Raw genomic sequence first — 21745 nt, 5'->3', positions numbered from 1 at the left:
TTTCATTTTGAATGTCTTTTAAAATAAAGTTTTCCAAAATATGGCTTCCATCCTACTTGATTTTTGGCTTACTTAGAGTGTATTTGAAAGTGATTTTAGAAAACTTTTCTAATATTTTTAATATTTGAATGATAAAAATTTCAAATATTAGAAATATTATAAGTGCTTTTTAGAATCACTACCAAACGGACTCTTACTCACACTTTAAAGGCTTGTTTTGTAATTGCTTTCAAAAACTATTTTAGAAAATAGTTTTTTAGAACAATTTTTGAAAACTATTTTTTTAATCTTTTATAGAACAAAAATCTGTTTGAGAACTTGAGATGTTTTAATCTATTTTTAATTTTTTTTAAAATAATTTTTATATCTAGTACTTTATTTGTAATAATTTTATATGTTTTTATAATTATTTTTTAAAATAATCTTAAAAGAATAAGTATAAATAATTGAAAATAAAATAAATATGTTCCTTAAAAGCATTAGACATGTTTTCCGTTGTTTTTTTTTAAAAAACAAAAAAATAGAATTTTTTTTGTCACATGTGTTTTTTTATTTTTTTTGTTCCTAGAAGAAAAGAAAATATAGTGTTTTCAATTCTTAAAAATATATAATAAAAAACAGTTTTTTGATTATCAAATACATTTTTTTATTTTTTATTTTTACAATATAAAATTATGGTTGAAAATAGTTTCCAAACAAAACCGGTTACTTGGTGACATTGTCGGTATTTTAAACAATATTTTATTGTGTACCTTTTTGCGAAATTTTAAGGCAACGGTATAAAAGAAAAAAAAAAAGTTTTGAAGGCTTCACAGAATCACAGCTCCTTTATGGGCTTCTTCCGGCCCACAGCCTTTTTCAACCCCAGAAGAAGCTCCTATTAACGCGGCACCGCCGGCCTTCCCACCGCTCGAATAAAATCCAGAGAATTCGAAACGAAGAGTAAGGGAAACAAAAAATGGAACCAGAAACAGCGCTAGGGCTTGTACAGAATGGTGCTACCCTTCTGCTTCTCGACGTGCCTCAGTTCACCCTTATTGGCATTGATACACTGGTAATTTCAAAACGTATCATTTCACTGCTCAGAAAATTTGGGAAAATAAAAATTTTCATCGTACCAGTGGACCAGTCGTTGGGTTAATTCAGTTTCATTTTAAATGAAACCAGGGGGAAATTTTGTGTGACGCTCGATTTGGTTTATTTATTTATTTTTTAATTTATTTTAACCTCAGTTTTCTAGGCAACCAAACAGCGGTTAGTGTGTTTTCTTACTCTCAATTTTTTAATATTTGAATTAAGTCTTGCATTGATACTTAAGGGAAATTCATCTCTTTGTTTGTCTTCTGAGAAAATGTTTTGGTGGTGTGGCTGTTTAGTTCTTTCGTAGATGCCTAACTTACGTTCGTTTGGTATCTTTCCTAATGCGGTGTAGCTTTGAAGGTGTCAAAATTTGGAAATGACATATCTTAAAGTGATCAGTCCGGATACATTTACTATTGACTTATATCAAGCCACATACCAGCGGTTTAACATTTTTCTGTTTTTGAGTACCAAATTTCAATTAATAAAGTCACTCTTCAGCATCATGTGGTGCTGGACTTAATTTCTAGTTAGGTTGGTTCTGTTTCAAAACTGATTCCAACGGCTTCTTTTTTCCTTTCTTTTTTCTTCTTACTATTATGTTTGATGTGCGCAGGTGAAGTTCTGTTTAATACCTAATTTATATTCTGTATTCATAAAAAAAGTATTTGGGTCTTAATGGTTACTTATAAGGTTGATGTTAAATCTCTTGCTGCACTTTGGACAGTTGCATGACTAACCCCTCCTCTTCATATTAGGAAGAAATTCGAAATTTTGCAGAAATCCAGCTTTTCTTTTATTTATACTTGTAATCATGTCAAGGCTTACGATTTTATGTTTTTAACTTGTTAATAGTAGCTGCTGGATTAAATCTATTTTGCAGATGTTCTCTGTGGGTCCAGTTTTTAAGGGTATTAAGATGATTCCTCCTGGTCCTCATTTTGTATATTACAGTTCATCGAACAGGTGAGTTTATATTTTAGTTTCATATTTATTCAACTGTTTCTTGACTTGTTTGTTGGTAGGTATTTCTTTTCATATTAATATTTCTCTTTTCTTTCTGTCTATCAATATGTTCTTATATTACTTGTTGAGAATGATTAGCAGGTTGATCAATTTTTATCTTTTCTTATGCGTCTATCTTCTCCAAAACTAGAATCCTCAACAGTGCTCCTTCCAGCACACACCTATACATGCTTTTTCACATTTTTTTGACATGTTTAGTTGGGAGTTGACTTTAAGCAAATATACATGTTCTTGTTTCTTAACTTTTTGTATGAGACAAATTCTTGCTTCTAAATTTTCAATTCAAAATATAGTTATGCTTTTGTGTTCATTTGTGCTAATCTGTTCTAGTATCTTGGTATGCATTGTTTTTCCTAGAGACACCATGGAGATTTCACCAATAAGTTGATGGTTTTGTGCTATATGATCTTGCAATATTCTTTAATAAATCTTGTTCTAACAGCAATAGTAAAGAACTTTATGCTTGGAGTCAATGGCAAAGTGGAGGACACTCTTATGTGTATTAGTTCCAAGGTTCAAAAGCTCGGTGGAGATCAATATGTCTCGGCTGATTCGCATCCGCCTCGTCCAAGACCAATATGATACCAATAAGCGAGTTCTATATTTTGTTAAATCACCAAGCGGATCAGCCAACTGGAAGATGAATCTATAGTTTCGGGATGATTCATGACCTCAGAATGTTGCAGAGGCTAGTGCTTAAGTGGGTGATGGTAATCATGCCTATGAACCCTCTCTTTGCCTTTAGGGATTTATGCTAAGAATGAGAGAAAAGAAATGGAGTGGAGAAGAAAGAGTATGAATATGGAGAAGATTGGAAGGACAGAGAGGAGTAGCATGCCTTCGGGATCCTTCTCTGCTACTGCAACTTCATCCATGGCAACTCATGATATGGGAAATGGGTATTCATGGGGTAATGGGTAATTGCAATTTGAAGGGTTGGCTGAGCTTAAATGAGCAAATCGGTAGTCTATGGGAACTGTGAAAAGAGAGAAAAGGGAGAATCCCTAATTATTGTTATTGAAAAACTGTAAAGAATACACATTGGACTTAGGTATATATATACATGTTAGTGGGACCCACAATACAATAAGGAAAGAAAAGGAAAAGGAAAAGTAAATAACCTAAATAACTATACACTATCTAACACTCCCCCTCAAGCTGGAGCATATATGTTATATGCACCAAGCTTGTTACAAATGTATTTAATTCTAGGACCTCTGAGAGATTTAGTAAAAATATCTGCTAGTTGATCATTTGAATTGACAAAACTAGTCGCCACACATCCTGATGCGATCTTCTATCTAATGAAGTGACAATTGACTTCAATGTGTTTGGTCCTTTCATGGAAGACTGGATTAGATGCAATATGCAAAGCGGCTTGGTTGTCATAGATGAACTTCATCTGTTCATCCTTTCCAAATCTCAACTCCCGAAGAAGATGTTTCAGCCATATGAGTTCACATGTTGCCAGAGCCATAGCTCGATACTCGGCTTCAGCACTAGATCTGACCACTACATCTTGTTTCTTACTCTTCCAGGATATTAGGTTACCTTTAATAAAAACACAATACCTGGAAGTGGAACGTCTATCTGTGGGTGAGCCAGCCCAATCTGCATCTGTGTAACCAACAACCTGAGTATGACTTCTGTTCTCGTACAACACACCTTGACCTAGTGTGCTTTTGATATATCGAAAAATGCGGATTACAACATCCCAATGACTATCACATGGTGACTGTAGGAATTGACTAACAACACTTACAGCAAAAGAAATGTCTGAACGAGTAATGGTGAGGTAGTTCAGTTTACCTATAAGTCGCCGATATCTCCCAGGATCTCCTAAAGGCTCCCCTGTCCTGGTATAAGTTTGACATTTGGATCCATAGGAGTGTCTACCGGTTTATAGTCTAACATACCGGTTTCTTCCAAGATGTCTAAAGCATACTTCTTTTGGGAAAGAACCACATCGGAACTGGATTGAGCCATCTCAATCCCTAAGAAATACTTGAGTTTCCCCAAGTCTTTAGTTTGAATGTGGGTGAAAAGGTGTTGCTTTAGTTTCTGAATACCATTTTGATCACTGCCTGTAATGACGATGTCGTCCACATAAACTACCAGATAAATACACTGCCCCGAAGAGTTATGATGATAGAAAACGGAATGGTCTGCTCTACTGCGGAACATGCCAAGCTCCTGAACAACAGGACTAAAACGGCTAAACCATGCTCGAGGAGATTGTTTCAAGCCATATAGAGAACGGCGTAACTTGCACACTAAACCAGACTCTCCCTGAGCAACAAAACCAGGTGGTTGTTCCATATAAACTTCCTCAGCAAGATCCCCATGAAGGAAAACATTTTTAATATCTAACTAATAAAGAGGCCAATAACGCATAGCAGCCATGGAGAGCAATAGACGAACAGAAGCTATCTTGGCAACAGGAGAGAAAGTGTCACCATAATCAAAACCATAAACCTGAGTATAGCCTTTAGCAACTAAGCGGCCTTAAGGCGATCAACCTGACCATCAAGGCCAACCTTAATTGTGTAGACCCAACGACAACCAACTGTAGATTTACCAGAGGGTAAAACAACAAGATCCTAAGTGCCATTGGAGTGTAAAACAACCATTTCATCTACCAATGCCTGTCGCCAACCTGGATGGGAAAGAGCCTCAGGGGTGCTCTTGGGAAGAGAAACAAAAGATATAGCAGAAACAAATACAGAATAAGGTGAAGATAATTAATGGTAACTCAAAAAATTGTAAATGGGATGAGGATTACGAGTAGATCGATTACCTTTCCGAAGAGCAATGGGTAAGTTAGCAGAAGAAGGCAGAGCTGGGGCAGGAGAAGCCGAAGGGATAGGAAGTGAGTCAGCAGGTACCTCGGCCAAAGAAGGAAGAACAACGACACGATGACGGCGATGATAAACCTAAAGTGGGCGAGAAGGCACTACATCAGGTGGGGAGATAATGAGAAGGGGTAAGACTTCAGAAACAGAAAGAGACTCAGAGGTGGAGAAGAACGGTGAGTCCTCAAAGAAAGTGACATCAGTGGAGAGAAAGTAGCGATGAGTCTCAGAGGAATAACAACTATAACCCTTTTGAAGTCTAGAATATCCCAAGAAAATGCATTTTGTGGCTCTGGCAGAAAGTTTGTCCTATCCAGGAGTGAGAATATGAACAAAGCAAGTACAACAAAAAACATGAGGAGGAAGGAAATAAAGTGGTTGGTCAAGGAAAAGAAAGGAATGAGGAATCTGATTGTGTAATACAGATGAGGGCATACGATTAATCAAATAACATGCTGTAAGAACAGCGTCCCCCCAAAAACGAAAAGGAACATGACTATGGAGAAGGAGAGTACGAGCTGTCTCAACAAGATGTCGATTCTTACGTTCAGCTACCCCATTTTGTTGAGGAGTATGAGCACAAGAAGACTGATGAATGATCCTATGTTGGGACATAAATGAAGTAAATGGTGCAGAAAAATATTCCCTGGCATTGTCACTGCGCAACACACAAATAGAAATATTGAACTGGGTTTGGATTTTAGCATAAAATTTCTGGAAAATAGAGAATAACTCAGCTCGATTTTTCAGTAAAAATAACCAAGTACATCGAGAATAATCATCAATGAAAGTGACAAAATACTGAAATCCTAAAGTAGACGCGGTCCGACAAGGACCCCAAACATCAGTGTGGATAAGTTCAAAAGGAGACTTTGCCCGATTATTCAAACGCTTTGGGAACGAGACACGAGTATGTTTCCCAAGCTGACAGGACTCACACGCAAGCGACGACAAAGATGAAAAACTAGGGACCATTTTCTGGAATTTGGATAGACTAGGGTGGCCCAGGCGACTGTGGATGAGGAGGGGAGCATCAGTGGAAACGCAAACTACAGGAGTTGAAGGCGAGGTGAGGTGATAGAGGCCTTGAGACTCACGTCCTATGCCAATCGTTTTCCCTGTACTCCGGTCCTGCAAGGTCACAAATTTATCAGAAAAAGTGATAGAATAGTTAAGAGTGCGAGTTATTTTGTTGATGGAAATAAGATTAAAAGGACACTTAGGGGCATAAAGGACGGAATGGAGAGGTAGGGAAGGGAGAGGATGAGCGAAACCAAAACCTTTAGTCATAGTTTGGGAACCATTAACTAAAGTAACAGTAGGTAAGGCAGAAGTAGTAGTAATAGAAGAGAAAAGATCCTTATTACCAGATATGTGATCAGAAGCGCCAGAATCTGGAATCCAAGGTCCAAGAGAAGATGTGTGGGTAAGACAAGCAGAAGCATTACCAGTCTGGGCAACAGAAGCAACAGAAGCTGACTTGGTGGCCTGATAGTGGAGATAATCATCATACTCACTGTCAGTGAGGGAAATACCCTGAGATGTGGAGGAACTGGGAGGTTGAGGCGACTAAGGATCAGATGACTGGGCCACGTGGGCAGTGCGGGGAGGCCGCCCATGTAACTGATAACATCGATCACGAGTGTGGCCAAGCTTATTGCAATAGGTGCAATGAGGACGTTGGCCTCTACCTCGGTTACCATTGCGTCCTCCTCAAGAGTTAGTTTGAGAAACTAACAAAGAAGAATCTGAAGGGTTATCAGATGGCAAAGTCTGAGTGGAGGAGATACGGAGGAGGCGAGCAAACACATCATCCAAGGATGGAATAGAGGAACTACTAAGAATCTGATTGCGGATGGTCTCGAGATCTGGACGGAGGCCAATAAGCGTAAGAACCATGAAGAACTTGTTAATCTGTGTTCGTTGATCCCCAACATCAGTAGTAAGAGGCATCACGGTCAAGAATTCCTCCTTAAGAGAGGCAATTTGGCCAATATAAATAGATAAATCCATGTCTTGTTATCTGACATTGACAATAGAAGAAGGCACCTTATAAAGACGTTGGATATCATTCGTGTATAGCCCTTTCGCCTGATTCCAAAATTTAAAGCATGTTTTGTAGGCCCGAAGATGAAGCAGAATCTTAGGATCAATTGATTGCCATAACACACTACATAACTGTGCATCTATCTTCCTCCATTGTACTCTGTCAACCTCAGGGATATCCGCTTCCTACGTAACAAGGTGATCCTCATAACCTTGACCCATAAACCAAAGCTCCACAGAGGCAAATCAGGACAAATAATTTTCACTGCCAACCAATTTCTCCGAAGTAATCATAGGAGATCCAGATATGACAGAGGAAAAAGTGGAACTTTTAGTAGCCATATCTACTTATCTGGAGAACGAAATATGTTTGGATCGAAGAGAGCCCTAATACGGCTTCAGATCGCGGCTGAAAGAAGAAAGACCGAGGATCCGCGGCTGTGAGAGACCAAATAGTAAGGAAAAACAAATGTGGCACTACTGGAAGGGTAGAAGAACACGTCCTAAGACACGTGCAGGGCTCAGGGTGGAGAGGAAGTCACCGGAGGTCGTCGGAAAGGCTGTTCAGAGGGCCGGCGGAGACAAAAAACCCTAAAAAATGCACTTTCAAGGCTCGAATGACACAAGCAAAGATGGAGGGTGGCTAGACGGCGTTAGGCGAGGTTGGAGGTGGAAGTGCGTGGCCGGAAAGTTCCCCACGCGCCCTCACGCACCGGCGCGTGAGATTCAGGCTGCCGGAGAAGAGACGCGCGTGGCTGAGATTTTTCCTCCGGTGCTTTGAGAAAGGTTGAAGATCTCCTCCTTGCGCACCTGATGGTATGGTCGGTGTCGAAAAAGGACTTCGCCGGAAAAGGTCGCCGGAAAAGTCACCGGCGGTGAGGGTTTTCTGACGGCGATACGGTTGATCGGAAAGCTTTAGGAGATGGGAAGGGTGACCGGAATGAAACACGGTCACTGAAAGATTTCCCAAAATGGATTCACGGATAAACCAGAAATAATTAGAGTTTTTTTTCTCCCTAGGCTTTGATACCATGTGAAAAGAGAGAAAAGGGAGAATCCCTAATTATTTTATTGAAAAACTGTAAAGAATACACATTGGACTTGGGTATATATATACATGTTAGTGGGACCCACAATACAATAAGGAAAGAAAAGGAAAAGGAAAAGTAAAAGTAAATAACCTAAATAACTGTACACTATCTAACAGGAACCATGGGAATTTTGGTCATTGGGTATTAGGGTTAAATTGGCAGTGGGTATGAGTATTTGATAGAAATTTTGGTATCTGGTGGAAATTTGTGTTTTCATGAATATTTGGGTTTTTTTGAAATAAATAAACCATGGATATTGATACAAGGAAAAATGTAAAATCAGTTATAGGTTAAAAAATTGGATATTGAAATAATATAAGAATTTATCAATTAGTTAATACTAATGTTAAAATCAAAGGTTGGAATTAATTTTAAAAATTATAATTAACTAAATTTAGTATAGAGTGATTAAATAAAAAAATAATTCTAAATAATATTATGAACTAATCCAAATGTCTATTTTTATACTTAAATAATATTACATTAGTAAATGTTATTTTATTATTTTTTGATGTATTTAATTTTATTTATTTTTCTAATAATCTTCATAATTATTTAAAATTTTTTTGAGTTTTAAATTATGATATTTTTCGTATTGCTTGATATTGATCTGAGACACCAAGACTGATACACCTCAAGACCTCCCGATTCAATGATTGATACCACGACTTTGAACCATGATTGATACTCATTTGCTTGTGGTCATGTGTTGTAATGGTTTGGTCCATTGTCATTTTTAACTTGTTAGACCAAAGTTTGAGGAATCTCTTTATCCGATCACTATTAGAGTGGTCTCAACAGTTTTTGGAGTTAGACAGTCCCTCTTTACTGAGTTTTTTGGATGCTCTTCATTGTGGCCTTCCTCTCTCTAGGTCTTTTTTTTTTTCTTTTCTACAGCCTAGTTGGGCTCTTGTTGTATATTGCTTGTATACGTATGATGCGCCCCCTGTTTTTGGCGTTTCTTATTTCAATTTGCCTTTGTCTATCAAAAAAAAAAAAAAAAAAACTGCAATGAGAATAATGTCAACTAAAAAATGTTTTAGTGCTTGCATATTAGACAATAAAGTATGAACAACATCCAATAAGTGACAATGCTTTCACTTAGCAACACCATTGTATTGGGAGGTGTGAGGACAACTAATTTGGTGAATGATACTATCATCCAATGCATATAAAATTGAAAATTTTTAATACATTAACAAAATTGAACAAGAGCTTCATTGTAGAATTTAGGAATGATAAAAGTAGTTTATATATGATCCATAGTTTTAAAAGGTGAGCTTTAAGGCCTAAGGCACAACCACTCCCTTGTTGTAGCACCTTGCTTGTCAATTCATGCGCTTTGTTGAAGAGGCACACCTTGTCTATTTTACTTTTCCTTTTTAAACACTTTTATTCTTGAAATTTCTAGTTGTATATTAGAATTTATATAATTTCATTACTTTTTTGTTGAATACTTCTTTCAAATGTTTGAATTCTTTAATGTTTTATTGGTTGAATTAGATTTTGAATCATACTTTATAAGATGAATATGAATCTTAGGTTATGTTTTACTTCATTCAGGTGCACACTTTGAGTTGCGTCTTGGGCCTAAGCTGTAGGAAACTTTTGAGCCTTAGTTGTTGCACCCTTTAAGACTATGATATGATCATCAACAAATAGAACAATATAAAGAAATCCATTCAAACTTGTAATTTGAGAAGGATCCCAAATATCAATTTGGGTTACATTAAAGGACTGAAATTGATGACTATGACTGTGACTTGGAAAGGAGCTTCATTGATTCCTGCCTAATTGACAATTTTCACATTCAAAACAGGATATACACTCAACATAGGTTTAATTAAATGCAACTTTGCCAAAGATAAATGACCTAAATGGAAATGCCACTAAAGAGATGAGACTGGCACTTGATAAAAGAAGGTTTACCAAAGTTCATCTTTCTCTTGCCCTGAACCAATCTTTCTCTGTACTGAGGTCTTGAACAATTTATGAAGTGGGAGTCAAAGTTACGGAACAATTTAAGACTTCAGTAAGTTTACTTACAGAAAGCAAATTGAATAAAAAGTTTTGAACATAGAGACTAGAAGGTAATAACAGCTTAGTGCAGTGTAGGGCACCTGGTTCAAGAATAGACCTACAAGAGTCATCAACTAAAACAATACAATGTTTCATAGGTTTTAGATAAGAAAAGATAAAATAATTTATCAAATATGTTGGAATTAGCTCTAGAGTCAATGCCTAGCATGGAGAGGATAGGCTACAATGTAGGATTACTTGAATTGGCTAAAATATTAGTCTAAGATGATGGAAAAGCAACTTGTAATGTCTAGATGAGCTTGTTAAGTTGAGTGGTGTATCTATCAGGAGAATTGAAGTCAAGAATTGCATATCCAGGTGCATTTGAAGGTTGTGGTGCTTGTGTAGTGCCATCAGTGATTTGATGCATGCAATCTGATGTACTATATTTTACCTAACAGTAAGGATCCCTATAATTGGTGCTAATAGTCTGATAACACTTCCTATCACCATGTCCACTGGTACAACCAACCCCACGAGAACTATCATGGAAGCCCACAATCACCATGACCATCAAGAACCATTATGACCTTTAGTGTTGGAGATCAAGGCAAAAGATTTTAGAGGAGCCACAGCAGAGCCTTCTCCTAATGAGGGCCTCAATAATTGTGAATATGCAAAAATGGTATGGTTTTGCTGACAAGAGAATGATCTTTAAAACCATAAAGATTTGAGTGTAAGCCAGATAACTATGAAGCAGTCATAAACTCCTCCCAATGATACTTCCATTGTGCTAGGTCAGCAATGAAAGACAGACATTGCAATACTTGATCACACAAGTTTTTAAGAATGCTATAGTATTTGGAGAATGGTTTTCCCAACTGCTTAATGGAGAAGATTTTCTTAGGCAACTAATTATTCTTTGAAATAGTATTCTGTTGCAAAAACAACTCAACAAATGAATCCAAATCTTCTTATGCCATAGCCATTCCATGACAATGGAGTTGTTATGCAATCTTCAGTCCCTATCCTTTATATTTGAAGGAGGATTTTTTGTCTAAGTATTTCAAGTTCTTGTGCCTATGTAGAAAGTTCTGGAAGCATGGCCATATGCAAGGTAATTAACCCATTCAAAAATTTTCGATACAGTTTTTTGACAATTGGCATCTCATTGTCCTTGAGGCTTGTAATTTATCATACACCTTCAGAAATCTGGAAACTGCATTTGCAAGAAAAGAATAAGCTTGAATCTTGAGAACCAATGGCTCCAAAGCTTCAACACTTGACTCAGCCTTGAAAATTTTCAAAAATCAAATAAATGATCTTCAAAATATCAAAATCAACCTGTCTGAATTTCACATAACACAAAAAATCATAGCGTGCCTTCTTGTAAATAGAAAAATGAATCTGTCCAAACTTTCAGTAACAAATGTACCACCAAAAACAAGCTGTCAAATCCATCCAAAGCCATAAAAACACTTTCAGATTCAACAAATTAGCAAATCAGACAATACTTAAATCATTTCCTAGCTTGGGTGCACCATATAGTGACAATCTGAGCTAACAAGAACCACAAAACAGCCCCAAATTCCAGAGAGAAACCATGAGGACTGAAATTCTTAAGGTCATAGAAAAGATAGAAAATTTCAATCAAATGGCCACAAGTAAATTGGAAAGTAACACCATAATTATTAGAAAAATCAATTTGTGCAACCATAGAAATTCCCTAATTCTAGGATTTTTTTTTTTAAATTTATTTTACTTTTATTTTGGGGTGATCTATCTAATGTTCAATAAACTCTAGAATTGATCAATATTTTAATGTAAAGTTAAAAGTAAACTTGTGAGATTAGGGTTAAGGTTTGGAAAAAGAAGAAGAAAAGGAAAAAAGAAAGTGTAGAAAGGTTTGGGTTTGTCTAAGTTGACTTTCTTTTGCCTTGTAACATATTTATATTATTAAATAACAATGTTTTGTAAAGGCTAAAGGCCTTCTTGAGGTGTTTTGCCCAAATGAGGCGAGGTGTAAGCCTTGAGGCAAAAAGAGGCATAAGCCTCAACTTAAACAAATAAATAACAAAATATTATCAAAAGGTCATAAAAATACTCATAAAGTCCTAAGAAAATTGAATAATAAATAAGGCATAAACTTTGGAGTGATAAAATCAATTATTTGTTATTGTTAATAGATTCTAATTACTTTTTTTTTTCTTTGTTTTAAAATTTAGCTCTCTGTCATGATTTTATCAAATAATTTTCAACATTACTATCACTATAACTAGTAGGATCCTCCAAGGATTATAATAATATCCAATGTCTACATTATCCTCCCAATTAGTGTTAATATCCACCAATTCTTCTTCTTGATTCATCAAATCCAGTGGTACTTTTTCTTATCTATCAATAATAAGATAATGATTACATATAAAATCAGCCAATAAGAAGACAAACAATCCTATAATCCTACCTTTTCAATCACTTTTTCCCCTTTCATTAAAGATTAATTAGAAGTCAACTATGCTCTCATTTCCTAAAAGGTTCAGCTAAGTTAGGACCCAATACATAACTCATGAAATTTATATCAAAAGCCCACAAAAGCATAGATTCTAATAAAATCCAAGATATACCAAATGCTTATAAAGGTCGAAGACCCTTTATCACCATAACTGGTAGGATCTTCAAGGGAATATAATAATATCCAATGTCTACATTATCCCCCCTATTAGTGTTAATATCCACTAATTCTTCTTCTTGATCCATCAATTCCAGTGGTACTTTTTCTTATCTATCAATGATAAGATAATGATTACATATGAAATCAACCACTAAGACAACTAACAATTCCCCTATCCTTCCTTTTCAATCACTTTTTCCCCTTCCATTAAAGATTAAATAGAAGTCAACTATGCCCTGATTTCCTAAAAGGTTCAACTAAGTCGGGACCCAATACATAACTCATGAAATTTATATCAAAAGCCCACAAAATCATAGATTTTAATAAAATCCAATATATACCAAATGCTCATAAAGGTCGAAGACCCTTTGGATATTTGAGACTTAGGCCTCAATAGCCTTGAAGCTATAACCTCAAAGCTATAAGCCTTGATAGGGTGAGACATAAGCCTCAATTACCCTAACTGAGGCTATAACCTCAAGGCATAAGCCTCAATAGCCTTTTAAAACATTGTTAAATAAGATTAGGAAAAAAAAAAAAAAAAACCAAGTAACCAATACATAAAAACTAATGTATAAATCTAAACAAAACATAACAAATTATAGTAGACTCTTGACAACATTTTCACTACTTAATGAGATTGGAAGGCCATGTCTCTAAATGAAAATTTGGGTTGTAACAATCAAATGCTTTGATTGGTAAACTTTGTGATGTGCAAAGCTTTATGATATTTGAAATGTGCACTTTCTTTTTCTTAAATTTTTCAAGACATTTATCCCAATTACTGACAAAGCAATCCTGATTGATACCCTTTATCCTACAACACTTAAATACTAATGAGGGTTGAACTTGAGATCCGTTGAGCTATACCTTAGGGGGCTTGATTAATGGTCACGCTTATTTGCTTTTCCCGATTATTGAATTACTAAAACATTATCACAATTTGGATTCTTCATTTCTTGTTGGTTTGCAACATTTTAATGATTTTTTTTTTTTTTTTTACACTTCTTTCATGGTAAGAAAAAAAAAATTTCAAATTCAAAGATCCACATGGATTTGAACCTAAACCCACTATAAGGAAACAAATTAAGTGGATAAACATTCGGGGAGTCATGAAACTATTTCATTAACTCTTCTCTTTGTTATTTCCTTTATGGATGGTTATTTTCTTCTTATCATCAATATTAGACTCTATAAATCTATGTGTTTTAAAAGGCTATTGAGGCTTACCTTATGATGAGGCTATGCAAATTCTGTTTTGTTATTCCGTTATATATATATAATCTTCTTGTTGCTTATTAAAAAATAAATAAATAAAATAAAAATGGTGAGGCTATGCAAATTAGCTTTGAGGCTATAGCCTCATCCAATTGAGGTTTAAGGCTCAAGTATTCAAAGGGTTTTAATACATATAGGGATTTTTATACATATTTTATAAGATGTTTAAGCCTTAATATTCAATGGTTTTAAGGAATTGTGCTTTTGTGAGGTTTGGTATAGATTTTTAAGTTTTGTCTTGAGTTCAAGGCTAGGGTTAGAGTGTGTATATTTGATCATTTGATGACCATGATAGGATTTTGTACTTGCCTTCTAGTGCCTATTCTATACATTGTGTGTGCCTTTTTCTTAAGTGTTGTTAATATATATATAGTTAAGAGAGAGAGAAGAAAACCTTGATTCTCATTCATGTGGTGTCTACTTACAATTGAGAAAATATATATATATACAAGGCTAGGAGTCCTAACTACTATACATGTGACCTATATTAAAAAAAGGAAATATTGTACACTATAAATTCATTATATTCAACACTCCCCCTCAAGCTGGAGCATATACGTCATATGCACCAAGCTTGTTACAAATGTATTTAATCCTAAGACCTCTGAGAGATTTAGTGAAGATGTCTGCTAGTTGATCATTTGAATTAACAAAACTTGTAGCAACACATCCTGATGCGATCTTCTCTCTAATGAAGTGACAGTCAACTTCAATATGTTTGGTCATTTCATGAAAGACTGGATTGGATGCAATATGTAATGCGGCCTGGCTATCACAGATGAGTTTCATCTGTTCATCCTTTCCAAATCTCAACTTTCGAAGAAGATGTCTCAACCATATGAGTTCACATGTTGCCAAAGCCATAGCTCGATACTCAGCTTCAGCACTAGATCTAGCCACTACATCTTGTTTCTTACTCTTCCAAGATATTAGATTACCTCCAATAAAAACACAGTACCCTGAAGTGGAACGTCTATCTATGGGTGAGCCAGCCCAATCTGCATCTGTGTAACCAACAACCTGAGTATGACCTCTGTTCTCGTACAACATACCTTGGCCTGGTGTACTTTTGATATATCGAAGAATGCGGATTACGGCATCCCAATGGCTATCACATGGTGACTGTAGGAATTGACTAACAACACTCACAGGAAAAGAAATGTCTGGACGAGTAATGGTGAGATAGTTCAATTTACCTACGAGCCGTCGATATCTCCCAGGGTCTCCTAAAGGCTCCCCCTGTCCTGGTACAAGTTTGACATTCGGATCCATAGGTGTGTCTATCGGTTTACAGTCTAACATACCAGTTTCTTCCAGGATGTCTAAAGCATACTTCCTTTGGGAAAGGACCACACCGGAACTGGATTGAGCTATCTCAATTCCCAAGAAATACTTGAGTTTCCCCAAGTCTTTGGTCTGAAAGTGGGTAAAAGATGTTGCTTTAGTTTCTGAATACCATCCTGATCACTGCCTGTAATGACGATGTCGTCCACATAAACAACCAGATAAATACATTGCCCCAAGGAGTTATGATGATAGAAAATTGAATGGTCTGCTGTACTGCGAAACATGCCAAACTCTTGAACAACAGAACTAAAACGGCCAAACCATGCTCGAGGAGATTGTTTCAAGCCATATAGAGAACGGCGTAACCTGCACACTAAACCAGACTCCCCCTGAGCAACAAAACCAGGAGGTTGCTCCATATAAACTTCCTCGACAAGATCACCATGAAGGAAGGCATTTTTAATATCCAACTGATAAAGAGGCCAAGAACACATAGCAGCCATGGAGAGAAGCAAGCAGACAGAAGCAATCTTGGCAACAGGGGAGAATGTGTCACCATAATCAGAACCATAAACCTGAGTATAGCCTTTAGCAACTAAGCGGGCCTTAAGGCGATCAACCTTAACTGCATAGACCCAACGATAGCCAACTGTAGATTTACCAGAGGGTAAAACAACAAGATCCCAAGTGCCATTAGAGTGCAGAGCAGCCATTTCATCCACCATTGCCTGTCGCCAGCCTGGATGGGAAAGAGCTTCATGGGTGCTCTTTGGAAGAGAAACAGAGGATATAGCAGAAACAAAAGCAGAATAGGGTGAAGATAATCGATGATAACCCAAAAAATTGTAAATAGGATGAGGATTACGAGTAGAGCGAGTACCTTTCCGAATAGCAATGGGTAAATCATCAGGAAAAGGCAGAGCCGGGGCAGGAGAAGCCGAAGGGATAGGAAGTGAGTCAACAGGTGCCTCAGCAAAAGGGAGAGGAGCAGCGACACGAGGGCGACGATGATAAACCTGAAGTGGTCGAGGAGGCACAACATCAGATGGGGAGACAATGGGAAGGGGCAAGACTTCAGAAACAGGAAGAGACTCAGAAGTGGTGGAAAAGAATGGTGAGTCCTCAAAGAAAGTGACATCAGCGGAGATAAAGTATCGATGAGTCTCAAGGGAATAACAACGATAACCCTTCTGAAGTCTGGAATATCCCAAGAAGAGGCACTTCATGGCTTTGGCGGAAAGCTTGTCCTATCCAGGAGTGAGAATATGAACAAAGCAAGTACAACCAAAGACACGAGGAGGAAGGAAATAAAGTGGTTGGTCAGGGAAGAGAAGGAAATGAGGAATCTGATCATGTAAAACAGAGGAGGGCATACGATTAATCAAATAACAAGCGGTAAGAACAACGTCCCCCCAAAAACGAAAAGGAACATTACTATGGAGGAGGATAGTACGAGTTGTCTCAACAAGATGTCGATTCTTGCGTTCAGCTACCCCATTTTGTTGAGGAGTATGAGCACAAGAAGATTGATGAAGAATGCCATGATGAGACATAAATGAAGTAAATGGGGCTGAAAAATATTCCCTTGCATTATCACTGCGTAACACACGAATAGAAATATTGAACTGGGTCTGGATTTCAGCATAAAATTTCTGGAAAATAGAGAATAACTTAGCTCGATTTTTCATTAAAAATAAACAAGTACATCGAGAATAGTCATCAATGAAAGTGATAAAATACTGAAATCCTAAAGTAGACGCGGTCCGACAAGGACCCCAAACATTAGTGTGGACAAGCTCAAAAGGAGACTTTGCCCGATTATTCAAACGCTTTGGGAACGAGACACGAGTATGTTTCCCATGCTGACATAACTCATACGAAAGCGACGACAAAGTGGAAAAACGAGGGACCATCTTCTGGAACTTGGAGAGACTAGGGTGGCCCAAACGACTGTGAATGAGGAGAGGAGCATCAGTGGAAATGCAAACTGCAGGAGATGAATCCGAGGTGAGGTGATAGAGGCCTTGAGACTCACGTCCTATGTCAATCGTCTTCCCCATACTCTGGTCCTGCAAGGTCACAAATTTATCAGAAAAGGTAATAGAGCAATTAAGAGTACGAGTGATTTTGCTGATGGAAATAAGATTAAAAGGACATTCAGGAGTATAAAGGACAGAAGTGAGAGCTAGAGAAGGCAGAGGAAGGGCCAAACCAATACCTTTAGCTACAGTTTGAGAACCATTATGCCACAGGATGCTTCAAATGACCCTCCCCATGGGCTTATATAGGAGGAGGGAAGCTTTTGGAGACTCCTAGAGCCATCTACACTAAGCCATTGGTGGAAAGAGTGTGGAAGGTTCTAGAAATGCCTAGAGATGTCCACACATCTCTACACTATGGAGGAAGGCATGGGAGGAGTCCAAGGCTTTCTAGAGACTTCTAGGAATCTCTTGTATATTCTTGTACATAGGGTTGTACATAGAATATGGTAGGATGTTCTAGAATATTATTGATTTGTAAGGAACCCTCCAAGGTTCCAGAAAGTTCCCTTGGTGCCTATAAATAGGTGAGGGCCTCATTTGGCCAAGGCACCACCCAAATCACTTCCTAACCAAGCAAGTGAGCATCCAAGCACTTGTAAAGGCTTTCTTTGAGTTAATAAGAACTTTCATTCTTTAAGGAGTTGCCTACCAAGCTTCTTAAGCTTTTGAGTAGCGAGTGTCTTAGCCTAGCAAGCTAAGCATTGGGGGAGCAAGGCTGACTTAGCAAGGTCAAGCGTCTTGGCTTGTCTAAGTGCCGCACGAGCTTAGTGAACGACTAAGTCCGTGACAAGTGGTATTAGAGCGCGGTTACGAGGTGGGCATAGCAAAGGAAGCATGTCAGGCTCCAACATGGATGAGTCTAGTGAGCAAACCCGTGGGAGGGAGACCGAGCCTACTGCACGGGGCAGGGGCAAGAAGGATAAATCTCGTGATGCCGTTGCCAACATGGAGGCAAGGCTAGCCAAGGTGGAGCTAGCCATGGCGAACACTTAGGAGGGGTTGGACTTGATCGAGCAAGGCATGGAGAAGGGCTTAGAGGATCTAAGGGAGCAGATCCAAGACCTTCGTGAGGGGGTGCAAGTCTCACAAGTTCAGCCAGTGTCACACGAGGAGTTCATGTCCTTCCAAGGAAAGGTCTTGAGCATGATTGCTAGCATGGAGTCAAGGATAGAGGCCTTGACCACTCGAATGGAGTCCCGAGACCAAGAGGTTAGGCAAGAGTTGGCCATCTACAAGGCTACTGTGTTGGCACGGGTCATGGCCACACATGAGGCATCCAGGGTGGAGGTGCCGAAGCCACATGGGTTTAGTGGCAAACGGGATGCCAAAGAGTTGGATAACTTCTTATAGCATATGGAGCGATACTTCGAGGCTATCGCATTAACAGATGAGGCGGCTAAGGTAAGAACTGCAACCCTCTACCTTACTGACACAGCTACTCTATGGTGGCGTCGAAGGTTTGCCGATATGGAGAAAGACATTTGCACCATAGAGACGTGGGAGGACTTCAAGAGGGAGATCAAGAGGCAGTTCTACTCCGAGGACGTGGCTTACCTGGCTAGGAAAAACATGAGGCGTCTCAAGCACACAGGCTCGATACGCGACTATGTCACGCTCATGCTTGAGATTCCTAACATGACTGAGGAGGAGTTATTATTCAACTTCATGGATAACCTGCAAGGGTGGGCCGAGCAGGAATTAAGACGTCGAGGTGTTCAAGACTTAGCCACTGCTATGGCAGTAGCAGAGTCTTTAACGGATTATAAGAGGGGAAACTCCTCCAATAATGAGTCTTTAGAGGATAGCCACGCCATGGGTGGGGGAGACGAGGTTCCAAGGGACCACAATGCTCCTAAAAATGGATCAGGCAAGACGTCTAACGTCCGAGAAGGAAGGGGTAAGGCGGAAAGGAAAGAGTTCACGCCTAAAATCAAAAGCTTCCTATGTGACGGTCCACATTGGGCACGAGATTGTCCAAAGAGGAAGGCGCTTAGTGCCATGATCGAGGAGAGGGAGCAGGAGGACGAAGCACATATGGGCTCAATGCAACTACTAGGTGCCCTCCAATTCAACCCGAAGCCTAGTACGCCTAAGACCTCCTTACTAGTAGGGGTGCAAGTAAAGAAGGAAAAAAGGGAGCGAGCTGAGGTAGCCCTCACACACATGGAAGAGGTCACCAAGGGAAAGGTGAACTCAATGGGTAAGAGGAAGCATCACTCTAAACATCGAAAGCGCACGGGTCTGCATCCATCTGGAGCCTCACGGGAGAAGGAGGTGAAGAATATCCTGGATGAACGGGTCACCAGGAGACAAGGGGTCCCTCCTGTGATAGAGTATCTAGTCCGATGGAAAGGACTACCTAAGAGGCAGGTAAGCTGGGAACATGCGGATGCTTTGAGAAAGTTCTGGAAACACATCGAGAGGTTTCAGAATGAGGCAACGACGAGGACGTCGACGGCATCGGTGGGGGAGAGTGTCACAGGATGCTTCAAATGACCCTCCCCATGGGCTTATATAGGAGGAGGGAAGCTTCTGGAGACTCCTAGCCATCTACACTAAGCCATTGGTAGGAAGAGTGTGGAAGGTTCTAGAAATGCCTAGAGATGTCCACACATCTCTACACTATGGAGGAAGGCATGGGAGGAGTCCAAGGCTTTCTAGAGACTTCTAGGAATCTCTTGTATATTCTTGTACATAGGGTTGTACATAGAATATGGTAGGATGTTCTAGAATATTATTGATTTGTAAGGAACCCTCCAAGGTTCCAGAAAGTTCCTTTGGTGCCTATAAATAGGTTAGGGCCTCATTTGGCTAAGGCACCACCCAAATCACTTCCTAACCAAGCAAGTGAGCATCCAAGCACTTGTAAAGGCTTTCTTTGAGTTAATAAGAGCTTCCATTCTTTAAGGAGTTGCCTACCAAGCTTCTTAAGCTTTTGAGTCGTGAGTGTCTTAGCCTAGCAAGCTAAGCATTAGGGGAGCAAGGCTGACTTAGCAAGATCAAGCGTCTTGGCTTGTCTAAGTGCCGCACGAGCTTAGTGAACGACTAAGTTCGTGACAATTAGCTAAGGTAACAGTAGGTAAAGCAGAGGTAGTAGTAATAGAGGAGAAAAGATCCTTATTACCAGATATGTGATCAGAAACTCCAGAATCTAGAATCCAGGGTCCAAGAGAAGATGTGTGGGTAAGGCAGACAGAAGCATTACCAAGCTGGGCAACAGAGGCAACAGAGGCCTAAGATGCCTGAGATGCGGAGGAGCTTGGAGGCTGAGGCAGCTGAGAATCAGAGGACTGGGCCACATGGGCAGTGCGAGGAGGCCGTCCATGTAACTGATAGCAACGATCGCGAGTGTGGCCAAGTTTATTGCAATAGGTGCAATGAGGACGTTGGCCTCTACCTCGGTTACCACTGTGTCCTCCTCGAGAGGTAGTGTGAGAAACTAACACAGAAGAATCTGAAATGCTATTAGATGGCAAAATCTGAGTGGATGAGATACGAAGGAGGCGAACAAACACATCATCCAAGGACGGAACTGATGAACTACCAAGAATTTGATTGCGGACAGGCTCAAGATCCGGACGGAGGCCAATAAGAGTAAGGACCATGAAGAACTTATCAAGCTGTGTTTGTTGAGCCCCAACATCAGGAGTAAGAGGCATCACGGTCAAGAACTCCTCCTTAAGAGAGGCAATCTGGCCAATATAAGTAGATAGATCCAAGTCCTGTTGGCTGATATAGACAATAGCAGAAGCCACCTTATAAAGACGCTGGATATCATTCGTGTATAATCCTTTGGCCTGAGTCCAAAATTTAAAACAAGTTTTGTAGGCCCGATGATGAAGAAGGATATTGGGATCAACTGATTGCCATAATACACTTCATAACTGGGCATCTATCTTTCTCCACTGTACGCGCTCAACCTCAGGGATATCTGCCTCCTGTGTAACCAAGTGATCCTCATATCCTTGTCCCATAAACCAAAGTTCAACAGAGGCAGACCAAGAAAGATAATTTTCACTGCCAACCAATTTCTCCGAAGTAATCATAGGAGATCCAGATATGACAGATGAAAAAATGGAAGTTTTAGTAGCCATATCCACTTATCTGGAGAATGAAGTATATTTGGATCGAAGAGAGCCCTAATACGGCTTCAGATGCGGCTGAAGAAGGAAAAAACGAAGAATCGCCCGTGTGAGATACCAAATAGAAAAGAAAAAACAACCGTGACACCACCGAAAAGGTAGAAGAACACTTCCCAAGGCACGTGCAGGGATTGGGGTTGAGAAAAAATAGCCTGAGGATGTCGGAAAAATTGTTCGGAGGGCCGACGGAGGCAAAAGAACCCCAAAAGAG

At 39.0% G+C, this 21745-nt stretch overlaps 1 protein-coding gene across 1 annotated transcript in view; it reads left to right on the top strand.

Annotated features, from left to right (window-relative positions):
- Positions 1-844: 844 nt before the first annotated feature.
- LOC117905218 (protein AAR2 homolog) overlaps positions 845-21745 on the top strand; it is an 81107-nt gene continuing 60206 nt past the window's right edge. The window contains exons 1-2 of the mRNA XM_034818167.1: positions 845-1054; positions 1964-2046. Coding sequence (XP_034674058.1) covers positions 959-1054; positions 1964-2046 — 179 coding nt within the window. The 5' untranslated portion in view covers positions 845-958. The remainder of the gene's footprint in view (positions 1055-1963; positions 2047-21745) is intronic.

Source organism: Vitis riparia, chromosome 17, assembly GCF_004353265.1.
Source record: "Vitis riparia cultivar Riparia Gloire de Montpellier isolate 1030 chromosome 17, EGFV_Vit.rip_1.0, whole genome shotgun sequence".
In the NCBI taxonomy this organism is placed as follows: domain Eukaryota; kingdom Viridiplantae; phylum Streptophyta; class Magnoliopsida; order Vitales; family Vitaceae; genus Vitis; species Vitis riparia.
The sequence above is the reverse complement of the archived record's forward strand: the minus strand, read 5'-3'. Positions and strand labels throughout refer to the sequence as shown.